The 19,518-nt window shown below is 39.9% G+C and overlaps 1 protein-coding gene across 1 annotated transcript in view; it reads right to left on the bottom strand.

The window, feature by feature from the left end:
- The window catches only part of LOC105381300 (diacylglycerol kinase 1), a 122,988-nt gene that overhangs the window by 12,929 nt on the left and 90,541 nt on the right, over positions 1-19,518 (bottom strand). The window contains exons 4-7 of the mRNA XM_048633137.1: positions 12,079-12,152; positions 1,966-2,077; positions 972-1,080; positions 254-421 (exon numbers count right to left, since the gene is read on the bottom strand). Of these exons, the coding sequence (XP_048489094.1) occupies positions 254-421; positions 972-1,080; positions 1,966-2,077; positions 12,079-12,152 (463 nt within the window). The remainder of the gene's footprint in view (positions 1-253; positions 422-971; positions 1,081-1,965; positions 2,078-12,078; positions 12,153-19,518) is intronic.

The raw sequence follows: 19,518 nt of genomic DNA, 5'->3' as shown, positions 1-19,518 counted from the left end.
ATGGAAGCTAAGGTAGGCTAGAATATTGTTATAGCCTTGAAGTATTAGATGTAACTGAGCCAAAAGCACATTTTGTTGAAATACTTCTCGTAGTAAATTTATTTTACGAGATTTTTATAGCCGACTTTTGCGACATCATGATCCATCACGTCTCCACTGCTGGGGCACGGGTCTCCTTCTATTGAAGGATTTACTTCAGGCCTAGTGCGGTTTGGTGGACATACAAAAACCGCGATGAAGATAAACCACTAACCCTCAATCTTAGTGCTCTGGTTCACCCGCAGCGAGTTGCTGGACTTCCGGCTGCTGTTTCTCGAGATCTGGCTGTGGCTGGGGCTGGTCTCGTTCCTCCGCTCCAGGGTCAGCTCGTGGGAGGAGTAGGACGGGTGCGTCGTCACCGTGAACATGGGGTGCACGCTGCCTGTTAGAGAGAGATGGGAGTATTTTTGTCAGTCTATTCAGGTTCCACTACACTATTGAGAGTTTGTACACAGAACTGTGAAGAAGCAATCGGAACTAAGTACAGATTATAAATAAAAAAAACCTTTTCGGTCTCGATTTTTGATGCAGTTAATGAGATCCTACAGTCTTGATTGCTGATGACAAGACTTTGACTGGCAATAATGGTTACAATTACGATAAAATATCTCCTGTGGCTTCTGGATTCCTTGTTCAGAGGAATCAATATCTTCCTAGTGGACCAGCCATTTATGAGCCTTGCTGCCTTACCACTCATTTAAAATTAACAATCCTTAAGCAGCGTCGCTCACTTGTAAATTTTGCCCTTGTACGGATCTCACAGATGTTTGACATAGCTAGCGACTCTGCCTTAGCTCTGCTTATGGATTGCGAATTGCTAATGTGTCGGTGGCGGTACGGAATCTGCAATTAACCCTCCAACCTTGGCGGATCCCCATTTTGGCTTTGACAGGCTGTATGCTGTAAGTATGTACTTATTTAAAAGTTCTCACCAGTCCTGCTCCGGGAGCCCTTGTCCCCGTCGACGGAGTCGCCGCCGCGGCCGAGCTGCTGCAGCCGCTCCGCCAGCCCGTGGATCTTCGACGCCAGGCTCAGCTTGCCCTGGAACCACACGTCATGATATTAATATTTTTAATATGGAAATACTGACTACTACTACCACAAATTGTGTTTAAACGATCTCTTCCATTCATAGCTAAACAACATCTACTCTTAGATGGCAAGGCCCTACCCTTCGGCTTCTGTTTACTTTAGAGATACGGCTCTTCAAAAGCAAAATCTGTAAGCTATAATGTCCATAAAACCTACAATAGCTTACCTGGATCTGGTCGCCATGTGAACTTTTACTCTTAGGAAACCCTATTCAACTTAGAATCTTTCACTCTGAAGGAAGGTTCTACTAAGATCAAATTTCTAGGGATGACCATCAGGTCTACTCCCGTACCTTGACCTGGTCACCATGCGCGGTGGCGGCGGCGCAGGCGGCGGCGAAGGAGGCGGCGGCCATCTCCCGCAGCGCCGGCCGGTCGACAGGAACAGGTGTCTACAACCCCGTACGTAGACCTGGTCTCCATGGACACATCTACTCTTAGAAGTTGTATCTATACCCTTTAACTTACATGGTCATCAGCTACCGTACTACGACTGATACATTAGCAATTAACAATCCAGCAGCGTTTCTCGCCTGTCAAATACCTATCTGATCCATAGAACAACGCGGACTCGGTTATGATCTGATCCATGCAAGTTACGGCAGATTTGACAAGCGGGCGACGTTGCTTAAGGATTGTTAATGTGCTAATGATCGGTGGTAGTCGTGGTGGTACTACTGCTGGTCTACAATCCCCAATCTATCATACTCATTATCTTCCTGGTCTATGGTCTAAGGTCTTCTCCTGTACCTTGACTTGGTGTCCCTGGTATCCCGAGGGTACTTCTACTCCAACTGTTAATCTTAACTTCCTGGTCTAAGGTCTACTCCCGTACCTTGACCTGGTCCCCATGCGCGGTGACGGCGGCGCAGGCGGCGGCGGAGGAGGCGGCGGCCATCTCCCGCAGCGCCGGCCGGTCGCGCCGCACGAACGAGAGGAACAGGTGTCTGCGGGGGAAAGAGACGGGTTTAATCATAAAGCTAGGAAGACTCTCGTCAAGACCCTGAAAAACTTAGATCAAAAGCACCAAACCCAATCGCATGGGTCTCTAAACAACACCAGCTAACCTTGGGGCAGTGAAACTGGCCTCCTGGAGTCGAGCCGCAAGGTCCTTAGGTTTGCTTAATGGTTCTCGTTACAGAAGTAGGTATTTTCTTTGACGACATGTATGTAAGTAATACGTTTGTTTAAAGGGAGCCGTTTAGGAAAGTACATAATCTATAGACCTATATGGCATTGCACCGGGTATAGTAGTAGCTCTCTATCTGGTGCAACCCCTGTTTGTCCACTATCCTATATGGTATAGGATAGTGGACTGAGTCTGATTACAACTAATATAATATAATAAATACTATCCACTGGGTAGCCAAATACCGTTTTATAGGCAATACGGGATTTCCAGCCGGCTCCATACTTATTGACCAAAGTAAAAGTTTAAACTTTTAGTTTCAAAATATTCTTTAACGCGTTTTTGGAAGATCCGAACACACAAACAATTATTATAACCCCCCTTTTTACTCGTCGTAACCCCTCGACTAGACACGACACGTGTTTTGCTTTCCAATCATTATTCCAAGATCAATTTAAATGAGATTCGCGAGGAAGCTCGTAGTATTCCGAGAAAAAGAGTCTGTAGACGTTTTTCTAAACTTTCCACCAGCAGAGGCAAGCGGAAGTATCATAATTTCTCGGAAAGATCTAAAACGAATTAGGGCTGGCGTTTATTCTGCAAACGGGAGCCCTATCCGCCATCTTTAATCTGATGCCCGCATCTCTGGGGCCGTATTCTGGGGAACACAGCGTATCTAAAGCGATAGTATTTCTATTCTATTCTCTGTGGGGGTGGTGTAAGTTCCTGCACCTGGGTCTTGTCTCCTGAACCTTTGTGCATATCCTCTAGCCTAGGTCTAAACTGCCTTCCTAAACTTGTATCATTTCCCATACTAAATCTAGATATGCAGGTTTCTGTGATCGATGATAAATACATTGTGCTTAAATTCAATAAAGAACTCATTGGTACACAATAGTCGTTTGCAATAGAATCCAACAATCATGTAAATAAATATGGCGGACTGACATTGACAGCGTATTGTTTATGCCCATAGTGATGTCATAGTGTTCTAATTAGATTAAATATAATAATAATAATAATAATAATAATAAAAATATTTTATTTGTCAAATAAAAAGTTACAGTTTTAGTAAAATTATGGTCACTTACGTAATAATTGTTCGAAAATAAATAAGAGTGCTCTAAGCATCCGCAGTAGTTAGAAACTGTGTTGCGGATGCCACGAGTTTCTCTCCACCGAGTATACAAGTTACATTGTAAGCATTATGACAAATTATGATAATTAAATTTTGACAATAACAAAATATTATTTACTTTTAAAGTTTACAACAATACTTAACTATGTTCAGTTTACTTTTCTTTACATTTAAAATACAACATAGGTATAAAAATATATAATAATAATAATTGTAAGTAATAGGTAGTTTAAGCAGTTTCAGCAATTGATTAAGTCATGGTAGTTAGTAGTGTTTCTGTTTTATCGTAGTCTAAAGAAAGAAGGTAAGTGTGGACAGATCTTTTACAATTGTGTTTGGTCATTGGGTAGATAGCTAATATTTTATTGATTTTGTTATATAAAAATGGAGCTAGAAATAAATACTGGTGCTTAAAGTACTGAGTCCGGGCAGCAGGTACCACGGATACGATATCATTTCGCCGTTTTGATTTCATTAAATGTGCATTGTATGCTAAGGACAGGTGGTAACGCTTAATGATATGCAAAATATATGACTGTCTCACTGTCAATAGCTTACATGATTGGTATAGTAGAGTTGTTGGGAATCTATACGGTTTAAAGCTCATTACTTTTAATACCGACCTTTGGGCACGTTCAAGTTGTATGATATGGGTTTTGAAGGCCCCGCCCCAAATGGAAATGCAGTATGTTAGTACAGAGTGACATAGTGCATAGTACACTAGGTTAAGAGTATGGGTGCAACATACATGACAAATATATAAGCCATAGTCTATAAAATAAAACTGATTATATATAAAAAAGTGTTTATTAAAACAAATTTAAATCTTCGTCTTCTTCATCATCACTATCAGAAGTGTCGCCGGTGATCGTAATTATAAATGGAACCACTGTGTCATCGCTTGCCGTGTCTAAAATGCCGTCGAGCTTTTTCATTTCTTCCTCTTCCTTTTTTCGTTTTGGTTAATTATATTAAGCTCTTGAAAATTATTTTTTATTGTATTCAAATAATATTAAATTAAAATAATTTATTAAATTAAAATTAAAATATAACTTCAGATTACGAACAACACTAACTTTTCAATGACTTATAGAGTTCGATGAGTAAAAAACTAAGATGACAGCTTGTCAAATACTTCGAAATTTTTACGTTGCAAATGTTTTAACAAATTTAACTTATAAATACAAGTTAAATCGTGTTGAAGATAATGTGAAAACAATGGTGCGTTCGTTGAAATCAGACTATGTTCATAATTGATCGTCAAATGTATGTGATTACGGAGTAATCGTGACAATTTGGTTTGTTTACATGATTGTTGGATTCTATTGCAAACGACTATAGGTACATATTACTGTCAGCACCGGGATTCGAACTCGCATCTCTGGCGTGTGAAGCGGGCGCTTACCCGACTGAGCTACCATACCACCGCTCCGGTTAAGTAGAGTACAGTTCTCCCATATTAATAATGCGCATGCAAATCTTCGCAAACTGTCGTATTCCCGGAAACACCCGAATCATTTCTTAAACAAAGCACTTGCATTTTGATCCTTGTTCGAAAGAAATACTCGTAGTAGTCAATATCATGTGACACAAAATCGAAAACAATTTGGGCGGTCGGTGGCTGTCACCGATCAGTCAAGGGTCTCAAGGTCAAGATCAATATTACTTTTGTGGAATTATACAGAGCTGTAATTACACATCGTTCTTGTTATTTTTTTCAAATGTGAATTTAATTTCAACTTTAATTATTTTTGACGATGCCATATTATGAGGCACATTTAAGAATAAAATATACGTCACATTGATAGACTTCACTTTGCCAATAAAGCCACACCCAAAAGACCATGTTTGTAATTGTAATATTATTGTGAATGATCAGCGCTGTAAATACTTTTGAACTGAGATTTTAATGTAAACATTTTTATTTATGTGAAATAATCAGTGCTGTAAATACTTTTGAACTGAGATTTAAAAATTGTAATATAAACCTGTGTTTGAAATCCATTTCTCCTTATAATATAAACCTTGTGTTATTCAAACCTTCTTTTATCCATCTTTACATCAGCTTCAGTAAGACACTTGAAAAGTACCTACTGTAACATTTTTGAAGTAAATTTTAATATTATGGAATATTATGAATTATCGAATCAAATTTCGTTACTGATAAATCAATTATCTCTTTTAGCACCAATTACATAATTCTACTAATTTTCATGAATAAAATGCACTTAACCACTCTAAATACATAATAGTTTTCTAACGCTCGGGAATACGACCGTTGCCGAACAATGACGAAGATTTCTATGTGCATTATCAATTTTGGGGAACTGTAGTTTAGAGTTGCTTCGGCACATAGGTACATTGTACGTATGACGATTGCACCGATTTAAATTTAAGTCTCTAATTTAATTTAAGGCAATGGAAATCTATTTTACGGTGACGATCGCACCTGATAATATACCATTCTTTCTTTTCACTGTCTGTGACTGAGATCCAAAGCTACGTTATCCACAATAACCTGTGTTAATTTTTTGGTTATTTTTTTTTCATTTTACGTTTTTTTTTTCAATTTCACTATAGTTTCAGAATCGCCAAATGGCCCTGAAAAGCCTCCCTGACACCCGCATATCCGGCTCCAATTATCTGCCTAGTTCCCTGCGGGGTGACTACGTAGCTCCGAGATAACTGGCGTTAACTTGACGGGGAGTTTGCATTTAGCAACTGCGGGGTTACCACCACCGAACAATCCATACGCTGCGTCGCTTGCTAGTTAATGTCAAATCTGACGTAACTTATATGGATCTGACAGATGTTTGACAGGCGAACGATGGTGGTAAATGATTGTTAGTTGCCAATATGTCGGTGGTGTTACGGTAGCTGTGGTAGCTCAGGCAGGTAAGCGCCTGCTTCTCACGCCAGAGATGCGGGATCGAATTCTGCCCCTGACATACCCCTATACCAATGAGTTCATTGTACAATGTACAATATACCATTGCTCGAACAGTGAAGGAAAACATCGTGACAAAACATGCATATTTAGATTTAGCACACCTTTGTGTGAACGCATCAACCCGCAGTGGAACAGCGTGGTCGGCAATGGTCCAAGCTTAGGAAGGTAGTTTAGACCTTGGGGATATGCACAAAGTTTCCATTCGAACGAGCCAGCTATAGGTACCTCTACACCCCCTAAGATAATATCGACGGTGGAAAGGCAAAATGTATTATCCGCCACTTTTGGCGAATATGAGTTATATATACCGTTGGAATCGCCTGATTTTTCTCTTTCGAATGGTGCGGGTCTCGTTTCGATCTGAGCACTTTTTGGCGCTTAAGACAACGGTGATTTTGGAAATCTTAATACTTTTTTCTTGTATTAAGAGCCACTTTTTTAGTCATTTGTATGTTCAAACATACTTGATCAAAACTAAAGTTATATAAAACATTGTACCCTCACTAAAACAGTAAAACATTGTGACTTAATTCATTTTGAACTAATGTGAATTTGTATCATTAGTTACTTAAGCGACCTACCTGATTGCGTAATTGATATAAAACAAAATGCCTTCTGGTCAAAAATAACATAAAATCACTTAATACATTTTACAATTTTGTAATTTGAAGCCATACTGGCACTTAAACCATTTTACCAGTCAGCCTTACTCGCGGCGTTTGGCGGTTAATACAACTTTACCTAAATCTGTTTAGTGGTACAATTGGCACTTAAGCAGCTTTTTGCGATTTGTGGATAATTGATATAAGTGATATAAAACAATTCAAAAGAATCGCAATGAAGCGGTCTATGGTGTTTAAGCTGTTATATCCAGAAGGATATTGTGTGAAAACGCCAATAATATAAATAGGACCGGTTGGAAAGGTGTCGCTTCAGCACCCCGCCGGGACGTTCATTGGGAGAGGACGTGCGTCTATGCGACAGTTGGCGCCGCGTGCGCAGCGTAATTACGTAGGTACAAACTCAGATTCGTTCGCCAGTATAAAACTGTAAATATTTTTTGATTATATCACCGATAACTACATTAAATTATGATATCTATTATATTACTCTTTACACAGGTTCTAAATAATAGTGTTGCTATAATTAATATTTATTGAGTTATAAATATGCACTTGGATCCTTTCGCCTAAATTGCTGTTTCTATGCAAGTAGGGAATTTTAACGTTTCTCTAAAAGGATCCAACCAAATATTTATTTTTTATAAAATATTTTTTCTATGACAATATGGTTCTTAATGTAAAATATTTGTATTGTATTAACATGACATTACTTTTTATACAAAATAATAATTATATATCATAAATAAACTTATTCATAAATAATTTATATCGAAATCTAGTCAGAAACAGGATTTCTTATCTATATAAAAATCTAACCGAAAATGTGTTCCCAAGCGCAAATCTCTAGATCAACTTAACCGATTTTGATAATTGTTAGGTAATTATACGAAATAGAAGACCAGTGACCACGAGTACCACGACCTGTTTGTATCCCATAATTTTCAGAATAAAGTATTTCAACGAAAAGCAAACCTTATAGGAAAAAGTTGGACATGAATTAAATTAACTTTTCTCTAACTTCACTTCATCATCCTCCATCGCTGAAGAGTGCAATATCTGGTATATTCCATCTATCCTGCTTTTTATGCCACCGTAGGAAATCCATCGTTCCCTGGTACTTTGCCACTCTTCAGCGATCGTATGGTCCGTATCAATTCGTCTTATTCGGGGGTTGGATATTTAAATTTCTGTCAAGATGCAGGATAGTCATAAATCTCATCACGAACCATTACGTCCCCACTCCTGGGGCACGGGTCTCCTTCCAATGAAGGAATGGTTTAGGCCTAGTCTACCACGTTGGCCTAGCGCGGGTTATTGGGCCCCAACACAACCAATCTTGTGCTGAGAGAGTTTTCGGGTAAGTGGGCTACCCAACTGTCAGACGTTTTCAAGCCACCCGAAGGCCTCTGACTAGCCTGTAAGACCTGCCGATTTTATTAATCATAATGATTACGATTATGCATCAAGATACAAGATGCTCCTGGTATATTTGCATCTGCATCCAACTCCCCAGGTGGTGGTTAGGATCATTAAAAACTTCGGCAATGTGGCTATTCCATCTTGAAAGTCAATCTTTCATAGTAACAAGGAGATATCCTGGGTTTTGTTGCAATGTTCTTCAAGATGCTTTGTATAGATCCTTCATGTTTCCTATGGCAGCCGATGAGACCATCGCTGGATATAGGGTTACCCCTAGCAGCGTTTGTCCTTTTATAAATTTCGTTTGATATTAAGTTCACAAAGAAAATACTCGTACGCAAGTGCTTCTTTAGAATGGTCGTCTAGTTCGACGTTAAGTCTTCCTTGATGGTTGATCATATCCCATGTTTCTTTAGACATCCATTCATTCTTTAAGTGTTCCTTGTGCCTTATTATTTCTTCGCAAATTTTTAACAACACGTCTTTGATGCCAGTTGTTGCCGATCTGGATACTAAGTTTTCTTCTAACTTGTGGGTCCTGCAGCTTATTTACACGACACCTTTGGCAGATCTTGTGGCCTGCTCCTAAACTCCCGCTATCTTCAAGCACATTTTTCCATCGACTAAGTGGTGATCACTATTGACATCAGCAACCCTCTTATTCCTAACATCCAGAAGTGTCTCCATTTTCGACTAATCGTCGGTCGATTTGGTTCTCGGTCCGGCTGTCGGGTGAGACCCAACTCACATTGTGATAGTCCTTTGGGGTTACCACCACTAAAACTTAGCCATTAACAATCCTAAAGCATCGTCGCTTGCTTATCAAATCTAGCGTATCTTGTATGAATCTGACAGATAGTTTAAAGCGAGCGACGCTGCTTATGGATTGATAATTGCTTATGTGTCTTGCCCACACTAACATACGGTGCCGATACATGGACGCTGACCAAGGAAACTGTGCACCGAATCAGAGTTGCACAGAGAGCTATGGAGCGATCCATGTTAAGAATTTCGCTTACAGACCGTATTCCCAGCGTGGTAAATCACCAAAAGACAAAAGTCTTCGACGTCGGTATGCAGGTCACGGAACTGAAATGGGAGTCGGCAGGAAACTTGGCTCGAAGGCAGGACGGAAGGTGGACAAAGGCGGTGACAGAATGGTGGCATAGAGACGGACGAAGAAATGTCGGTTGGATTATGATTATTAATTAATGAATATGTAAACCTGCTGATCACTTGGATCTCAATCTCAAAGTGATTTCGCGGTGAACAATATGTTAATAAAGTTTATAATAAAATAATGCTTCGAGAAAAGGTACGGCCATGCCGCTTCTTTGCTCGACTTGGTGATATATTATGAATTTTTTGTTTTCAATCTAGCTGGCCCGCAGGTACCGCTTCTTACCCTACCCTACCCTACCCTACCCTACCCTACCCTACCCTACCCTACCCTACCCTACCCTACCCTACCCTACCCTACCCTACCATACCCTACCCTTCTTACCTTTTATACCTTCCCTGGACTTCCACAAATGTTTCTAGACCAAAATCGGTTCAACCGTTCTCGAGTTCTGAGGTCCAATTATAAGTTCATTTATTCTTTAAGTCATTCATCTTAGATATAAATTGCCTTAGTCTGGCGGTTAATTCATTCTTATGGAATGTTTAAAGTAACATAAATTATTATAAAACATTATCCTGGTGTGATGGTTAAATCTCCTTGGTGTTTAAATTGTTTTTACTTGTATTTAATTAAAATGTTAATGTCGTTTAAGCCAATTTTACCTGACTGAGATTTCAGATGCCTATGTCTTATGTCCCTTATTTCAGTAAATAGAATATGTACATTCATTTTATATACAGAATAACATAGAAAACTATTTCAATTTAACGTATTTTAATTTTCAAAGCCATAGCTAGAATAATTACAGAGATATGATTTTTTTTCGAAAATTTCAAACTTTAAATCGCTCTGGTGAACATTTTATGTCATGGCGCTTAAACCATTTTGCCTTTCCACCGTCGATATAGAATAGAAGCTGACTAAAGCCATTATTAAAATATTATATAAGTATTCCCTGTAGGCCGACTCCGTAGCATGGAAGGCAGGGAACTGACGTTAATTCGACGGGGACTTAGCACCTCACTACAGTTACAGCTGCGTTTTACTGGGGGGTCACTCTATTTGACAAAAAAGTAAATTTTGGAAGGCTGCTGCGCGAGCCACGACTCTATCTCGATATATTAAACGATGCTGATTGCACGACAGCTCTCGTTCGTTCGTTTTTCGTCAGTATAGACTTATAAAGTACCCCTCCAGGTCCAATCTAATAGAGTTGCTATCAGCTGTAACAACTCGGTTTTCACGTGATAGGTCTTGCTGGACGTATCAGATAGGTACAGACAGCATGCAAAATATACATATGCACACATCTGTGATCTGTTAATGCACAAAGAGGTAGTAAGGGTCGCGAGTTATATCGCCGTTTTTGAAAAAATACGTACAATGCTATTAGGGCTCCATTAGATGTGCAGGTTTCATCACGGTATTTTCCTTCACCGTAAGAGCACTTGGTATGATTGTAGGTACCTACTTAAATTCCAAAATTTCAAAGAACACATTGTTAGGTAGGTACGGTTGCCTGCGCCTAAAAGTATACATAGGCGGAGTTTTTAAAATAGCGATCCCTGATGATGAAGGGACCAGCTACATCTATTATATGTGGCGGACCCCTAGCCACTAAGTTCAGACGAAGATCAACAGATGGCGCTCGGAACGCAATACAGAGAAGATGTATGGGAACTACGCAAATTACTATGAAAATCCTACATCGCGCATTCGAAGTTTCTCACCTACTCTGCAATATATATAAATCCCCAACGCTAACCGTTGGGCAGCTGCCCGCCAGGCCACACCACCCGGCCTGGTCGGAGGATCCTCCCTTTGCATGGGGATGCTCCAACACCTCCAGCATCTCCATATATAAATCCAGGGACGTGTTGTGTGTGATGTGTGTAGCAGTGGTGTTTATGAGGATGTGCTTGAGCAGCATGTGAGCTTGAGATCGCTATTTTAAAAACTCCGCTTGTATACGTTTAGGCGCAGGCGACCGTACATGTAATTGTCAACGACAGGTTTCGAACCCGCATATCTGGCGTGAGAAACAGGCGCCACCAGCGCCGCTCTACTAATAGTTACTATACTAACATAGTATATTCAGATTGGCTAGCAAAGTAAGCCCCTTCGCAACTTAAATGAGCAAAGCGATCTTGTCAAAGAGTGCTCTAAAGTTTCCTAAAGGCCAAGCTGACTGGAGAATAGTTGCGTTTTCTAACTAGGTAGGTAAGTACTTTAGACCTTGTACCTAATAAAATGAAAATTATTTTCCGTTTTTCTTTATGACAAAAGTTGTAGCTTCTTAGAAGTCGGTGCTTAATTCATATGATAGATAACCTAACAGATTAAATCAATTGCTGTCTTGCTTTGATAGTATAATATCAGAGCAAGAGATCATAGATTTAATTTTCATTAGCTTTTCAAGACACCCGAACGGCTGAACCGATATTGATGAAATTTTACCGATATTGACAGGAAGCTGGATGAAGACGTCCGGGGATAGAGTGTTGTAGTGCTTCCTGATGATGATGCTGTTGATGATGATGATGATGATGATAATGACGTCACTCACCTGCATAGTTCGTCAGGCGTGTCCACCTCCAGGAACGTGTCCAAGAACCACCGGAACCCCTCGTAGTCGATGTCCTGGAACACATTATAACATCCACATTAATATTTTATTATTCCAAAAACGGCGATATGGTTCGCAACCTATCACGCGAGTACAAAATATGTGCTGCGAAAAGTGGGTGGCTCGCTTGTGAGCCACCTATGACTACCCCTTCGGGGATTACAGTCGTGAGTGCATATGTATTATGTTTGCATTCATATTTTTTTACTGACGGCAAAAAAGATGGGTGTTATAAGTTTAAGGTGTCAGTGTATCTGTGTGTCTATATATTTGTCTGTGGTGGCGTAGCTTCCAAATGGGTGAACCCATTTAAGTTTTTTTTTGAGTCACAGGTATTGTTACCATGCATTTTATAAAGCGTAGACTAAATATAGTACTGGTTTAGAACGGATTATAGCCTAGAGCTTTCATACAAATCTGTTGTCTAAACCCGGGTTTCAACCAGAACCATCTTTAGTCTACGTTTTGTAATGAGGATTAGAACGTCGAATAAAAATAAAAAAACAAATACCTACACATAAAGTATAGATATAACGATATTTTTTAAATTCTGTTTTTATAACTTTTCTTACTCAATAAATTATCTTTGATTGTATTTTCCTGCTACTGTTCAAGGGAAGCCCTCAAGTCTCAATCGCTGAAAGGTAATTTTATACCTTGACATCAATAAAGATATAGCAATTGAAACGTAACAAGATTACGGGAAATAAGAATATTGCTTTCCTTTCAAACATATTCCAGGAGGCGAAATACTCCGCAATTCTGATTCTCCTGCAATAATACACGGGAGAGCAATGAAAAAGTTCCACTAACATGCTAAAAAGTGCCACAAAAATAGGACATTTTTATAAAACTACTAGCTGTTCCCGCGCTCTTCGCTTCGCATTAAAAAGTTTTCCCGTGGGAATTCCGGGATAAAAAGTACCCTATGTTCTTTCCCAGGGTCTATACCATATGTACACCAAATTTCATTCAAATCCGTTCAGTAGTTTTGGCGTGAAAGAGTAACAGACAGACAGACAGACAGACAGACAGACAGACAGACACAGTTACTTTCGCATTTATAATATTAGTTAGGATTAATTTATCATTTTAACACAAGATTTTTGTTTTTAGTTGGTAATATTTTGATACACAATTCAATATAGGTACCTACTTACTTCAATATTGCAGGCAGCGTTATTAAGCTAGATGTATTCCAAGTAAAGTAATTCTTAATTTCCATGCCAAAATTACACGAAGATGTAATTTATAAGTCAATGACGAGGAATAACTTGTGCCATTGTCACTGTAACTGTTTATTTATTTTATTTATTTATTATGGTTCACCAACATTTGTTACATCAATACTTGTACAATTCTAGAACTAAATACATACTAGATGCACAAACAATTATAGGTAAACACTGCATTAAAAAAAATAAAACAAATCAACAATTTAGTAGCTACATACTTAAAATAACTTTGACTATAATTATTATTTAAAAAAAAATACTTGCTCCCTAGTCATATCGTACATCGTATCGCCGTTTTTGGATGAGTACAGTGCATCACACATCTACAATCTGTTTGTATCATTGCACCCACACTACACCCACATTATTGACCTAGGCCGAGCTATCTGGATCCTAGGGGTCTCTCTCTAAATCGGCCAACGAACGAACGAGAATGGTCACGCAATCGGCACGCTTAATACAACGACATAGACCCGTGGTTCGCGCAGCGCTCCGAAGCTTTGGAAAAACAAAACGGTAGCGCTAACCACGGCTTTATCTCGTTGTATTAAGCGTGCCCATTGCGTGACAGCTCTCGTTCGTTCGTTCGTGGATATAAGGGTCAATTCAGACGTACCACAACCACACCACAGCCACAACCACACCGCAACCACGCGATGTGGTCGGGCGTATATTTTGTATTGACAATGAATAATCCAATTCACACGTGCCACATTTTGCCGTTGTTATCGACCACCTGTGTAATACGACCACATCGCAACCACATCGCAACCACAACGCAACCACATCGCAACCGCAACGCCGCCACGCGGCGGCGGCACCGCGGCAACCTGTTTTCCGTATTAACTGCACACGACGACGTGGTTACCACATCGCAATGACAGCGACAACGCAACCACATCGACATTTTGTCGCTGCCACAACGCAACTGCAAAAAGCCGCTGTCACACAATTCACACGTAACCACAGCTTGACCACATTTTGTCGCTGCGACGTGGTGTGGTTGTGGTACGTGTGAATTGACGCTAAAGAGTGACCCTCCCTTGATCTGTTTGCGGGTGGGCAGTCAGTAGTCAGTGGGTGGGTGTAAAGCTACAGAACGGTAACTAAGGGCACAGTGCGCTGGTAATATAGTGGGATCAGCTACGGTCACACCACTGACGTATTAGCAATGGACATTATTAAGACCTCATACGATGACATAATGTGGAGACCCACGACAGGTTTCAGACAAAGTTAAGTTTGCAGCCGCCGAAAACTGAAAGTGGTGAAATTTTAGGTCTCTGGGTCTCTAGAGGTTAAGTGGCATCGCTTATCTGTCAAATCTGACTTAACTTGTATGGATTTGACAGATAAAAAATGCTGCTTAAGGATTAATAATGTGCCGTCGCGTCGGTGGTACGGTAGCAGCATTCAAACCGTAGGTAACTGTAATTCTCTATTAAATAAGTACATAAAAGTTAGTCCCGAGCCGTGGTAATAACGGATAAGACCTCGTCCTTTAATTCTTGGTTTTGTTTATACCTAAGTAAAGCGCGAGTGTTGCAATTTGTCGAGCCGAGAACAAATATCCGGCCGGAAATCGAACCCGGAATATTCGGCAATTCAGTTAGAGAACAGTAATAACTGTCGCCTTTGCTGAAATTAAGGTATTTATTTGTACCTTGTCAAAATGACTATAGTGCCACAAACTTATCTGTTCCGGTGAGAGCGAACTAAATTGGTCCATATAATCTATGTCAATATGTCAATATGAAATTCATTAGTACAGTAAGTAATGAGGTATGGACCAATTTAGTTCGCTCTCACCGGAACAGATAAGTTTGTGGCACTATAAATAACAAAGCCTCAATGTTCAAATAGGCAGTTTGTGAGTTTGACAAGGTACAAAAGTGTACAGCTACTTATGCAGCTGACTGTAAATAGTGTAAATGTATGTATTTAGGTTTTCACTCTTCAAACTTTATGGATATCATCTCAGTGGCACCTATTCTATTATATTATCTGTGAGGGTGTAAGTACCTACACCTGGCTCTCTCGAATGGAACCTATGTGCATATCCCCAAGGTCTTATTGCGTTCCTAAGCTTGGACCATTTCCCACCACACAGGCACTGTAGCACAGGGCCCTAATAAGACGTGACAAAAGTTCTCCGTCGCGCTCACTCTTGAGGCTGCGCGATGTGAGTGAGGGCTATGCAAAACTTTTGTCACGTCTTAAATGCGCCCCGTACTAGGCTTGCTGAAACCTCTATAATCCGACCCCCCAAGCCTACTCTGTGGCCGCCAACGCCACCGTTGCTAGGCAACCGACAAGCTCTATTAATAGCGGACTCAAAGCTTTAGCCAATAAATGAATAATTATTATACATTTTAACATCAAACTGAATTTGGCATTAACGAAAAGTCAATATAGTGGTTGACAGTTCGTTATAGCAGCAAAACGAAATATAAACACTCACATATATATATAAACACTCACACCTTGTACTAATGTACTCCCTTGCGGGGAAGGCAGAGGTGCATTGCTGCACCCACTTTTCGCCAGTGTTTATGTTAGTCCCAATGTAAAAGGGGGCGGGCCTATCGCCATTTTACGGGCACATCCAAGACCCAAGAACAAAATAAATATCTGTGTTTAAACCAATATCTGCCCCGACCGGGAATCGAACCCGGGACCTTCGGCACAAGAGTCAGCGTTGCTAACCGCTGCGCCATCCGGTCGTCCGTCGTCCAGTTTTGACTTTCTGTCAAAGCAAAAAACTGTCCAAATTTGCCTACTATCAAACCGTTCTAAGTTCAACCTAGAACCTAATGACCAATGAACAAAGTCACAAATCTTCTAACCGAACTAATTCAAAATAAGACACTTTCGTCGCGCCTGGTCGAGGTATCAAGGGACCAGAGGGCTGGCAGCTATCTCAGCCAGCGCATCAGCCTGGCTATACAGAGAGGGAACGCTGCCAGCCTCCTCGGAACCATCCCGGGCGACGGCAGCAATCTAAAAGAAATATTCTATTTGATAAACTCCTGTTTATTAAGGGTAGAATATTTCCAGGCCAGGATGATATTATAAGTATTTTATATTATTATCTTTTTTATTTGTAAAATATATAGATAGTTTAGTATAAGTAATTTTGAAAACAAAAGTTAGATCGTTCATATATTATTATCAACCTATCAGATAATGTGTACGGTAGATATAACCCGTTTGAATTGATCTTCTTAATATTTCAAATAAGACACTTTATTTAAGTACCTATTTATTCATATAAGGCACGTCAACAGTACACTTCTTCTAGTTCGTATTAAAATATCGTTGTGTCCCCTCTCGAGTGGAACCTTTGTGCATATCCCCAAGGTCTAAACTGCCTTCCTAAGCTTGGACAATTTCCCACCACGCTGGTTCACTGCGGGTTGGTGGGTTCACATATCCAGATATTCTAAATCTAGATATGCAGGTTTCCTCACGATGTTTTCCTTCACCGTAAGAGCGATGGTGTACTTGGTACATGTCAGCGCCGGGATTCGAACCCGCATCCGCATCTCTGACGTGAGAAGCAGGCGCTTACCCGACTGAGCTAACACCGCATGTTATGCCAATAAACGCCTAAAATTAACTCTGCTATATTTTTAAGCGACGGAAACCTGGAATAAGCTTCATTCATGAATCTGAAAGCTTTAGAGACACTTGTTGCGCCGCCATTATTATCAGTCACTTGAAAAAATACCGGATCCGGAAACGAAGCTACAATTTCGCTACACTTTGCGAGTTTATAACTTGTGAATAAAATGCTTTGGATTTTGCAAAGAAACAAATGAAGAAAGGAAAAAAATATTGTGTATTTTAACAAGAAATACGGAATCACTTTTAAATACCGATAGGTGCTTCTTTACGAAATATAAAGCTTTGTTTATTCTGTTCATTGCTTGATTTTCTATTGTTTGTTTGTATTTTTCTTTATAGGTAACTAGGAAATTATTTTAATAACTACGGATATGGGCGGAAAAATAATATTATTCTATTTATAAAACTATGGTTTCTATTTACGTTCATCGATTAATGTCAAAGAGTCCTCGCGTTATTAGCCCCAAATTCTCCATAGTCGGTTACCTAACCGACCAATCCCTGGTGGTTGTCAATTATACGTCATCTCCATATGAAATTCTTGACAGATGTGTCAAAAGTCAACCACTAATACCTGGTTATGCTCTAACCGACTATGGAGAAATCGGCACTTAGCCTATAGCAGTCCACTGCTGGGTTATGCCCAAGGCACACCACTGGATGCGATCTATAGCTTTTCACTTCCAAACATTGACGGTCGAATGGCGTAGTGGTTAGTGGCCCTGACTGCTAAGCCGAAGGTCCCGGGTTCGATTCCTGGCTGGGGCAGTTATTTGTTTAAAGACAGATATTTGTACTCGGGTTTTGGGTGCTGATATTTATATTTAATATGTATTTATATATATATATACAGGGTGTTGCAAAAAGGGTATACTAAGCCGAAACCTACATGTGCAGCATGTTATATCTAAGCCCGAAACTAAAAATTTCATTTTCCATAGAAACTTTGTTGGTCACGTGACTTTTACTATGGAAAAAAAATATTTTTTTCTCGAATTTCCAAATTCTGATTTTAGTTTCGGGCTTAGATATATAATAATATATAAATAAATAATTGTGTAGATATAATTATCAGCTGTCCGATACCCATAACACAGGCTCTGCCTAGCTTGGGGTCGGATGGCCGTGTGTACACATATTATTATTGTCCCCACGTATTAATCATTACCAGCCACCTTTCGCAAGTCGTCACCCCATCTAGCCGGAGGGCGTCCCACACTACGTTGTCCTGTCGCGGCCTCCACTCCAGAACACGTTTACCTCATCGGTCATCGGTTCTTCGACAGATGTGACCAGCCCACTGTCACTTTTTTAAGCTAACTATATATGTATCTTATAACGACATAGCTCACCGACTTAAAAAAAGTTTGCAAAGAGGCAAAAGCGAAATTGGCAAAAGCATACTTTATATTTTTCTACACTTTTACGTCGGGCTGTAGAGTTGTAGAGTCATACTTTAAAAAAAAATCCTCAACAAACTAAACAAGTATAAAATTCTGAGCTCCTAGCAGTGGCACGTGCTAAGAAGCTTACACTAGCAAACCTTCTATAGTGCGCGTGCAGATCCATTGTCATTTGACAAAACTTTTACCTACAAGCTAAAGCACAGATTTACGGAACACTTATTTACAAAAGTTAAAGTAGAATAAATTCATTTGTAACTAGAATATTTATTACTCATCTAAAATTTTCTATTTTAATACCATAAAGTCGTATTTAATATGTCGTATCCACACTATATTCTTTGAATGGACAAGTGATAAACGTATCCATCATATTTTTCAACATACATATGCTCACGACTGTAATCCCCGAAGGGGTAGTCCTCGCAAGCGAGTCACCCGCTTTTCGCTGTACATTTTGTACTGATGTGATAGGTTGCGAGCCGTATCGCCGTTTTTGAATGAGTACAATGCAATGAAGTTTTCGGGTAAGTGGGCAACCCGACCGTCAGATGTCAGCTGCCCGAAGAGACTAGACCCACGGCTTAAAGTGCCGTCCGAAGCACGGAAGCGTCCAGAAAAGAACCACTTGAAATCGGTCACCCATCCAATGGCTGTCCGTGCCAGTTGTTGCTTAACCTCAGTGATGTTACGATCACTGAAGCCAGCTCGACTACGGAGGGTTCGAATTCATTTCATATTTATTGTGATAATTAAACTGTCATGGGTGGATAGATCTGACAGATGTTTGATCAAATTGTGTTTTTTGATATTGATAATTTGCTAATTGCGACGATGTTTCGCTAATTAAACAAATTTTGTGGTACTATTAGCTGCCGATAATAATAATATGTGGGGAAATCTTATTACACAGCCCTCCGGCCCCAAGGTAGACAGTGTCTGCGACCTGTGATGCAATGGGAGATTTTCAACCATAGACAACAACCATAGGCAAAAACCGATTATAGATGGCGCTAGTAAAACTTCATACTTAACAGCACTGCATTTTTTTTTAATTCGGCATGGATTCCAGTCCTTTCAGCCAATACAAAAACCCAATGTATGTGAATTCAACC

Source organism: Plutella xylostella, chromosome 2 (genome assembly GCF_932276165.1).
Source record: "Plutella xylostella chromosome 2, ilPluXylo3.1, whole genome shotgun sequence".
In the NCBI taxonomy this organism is placed as follows: domain Eukaryota; kingdom Metazoa; phylum Arthropoda; class Insecta; order Lepidoptera; family Plutellidae; genus Plutella; species Plutella xylostella.
The sequence above is the reverse complement of the archived record's forward strand: the minus strand, read 5'-3'. Positions and strand labels throughout refer to the sequence as shown.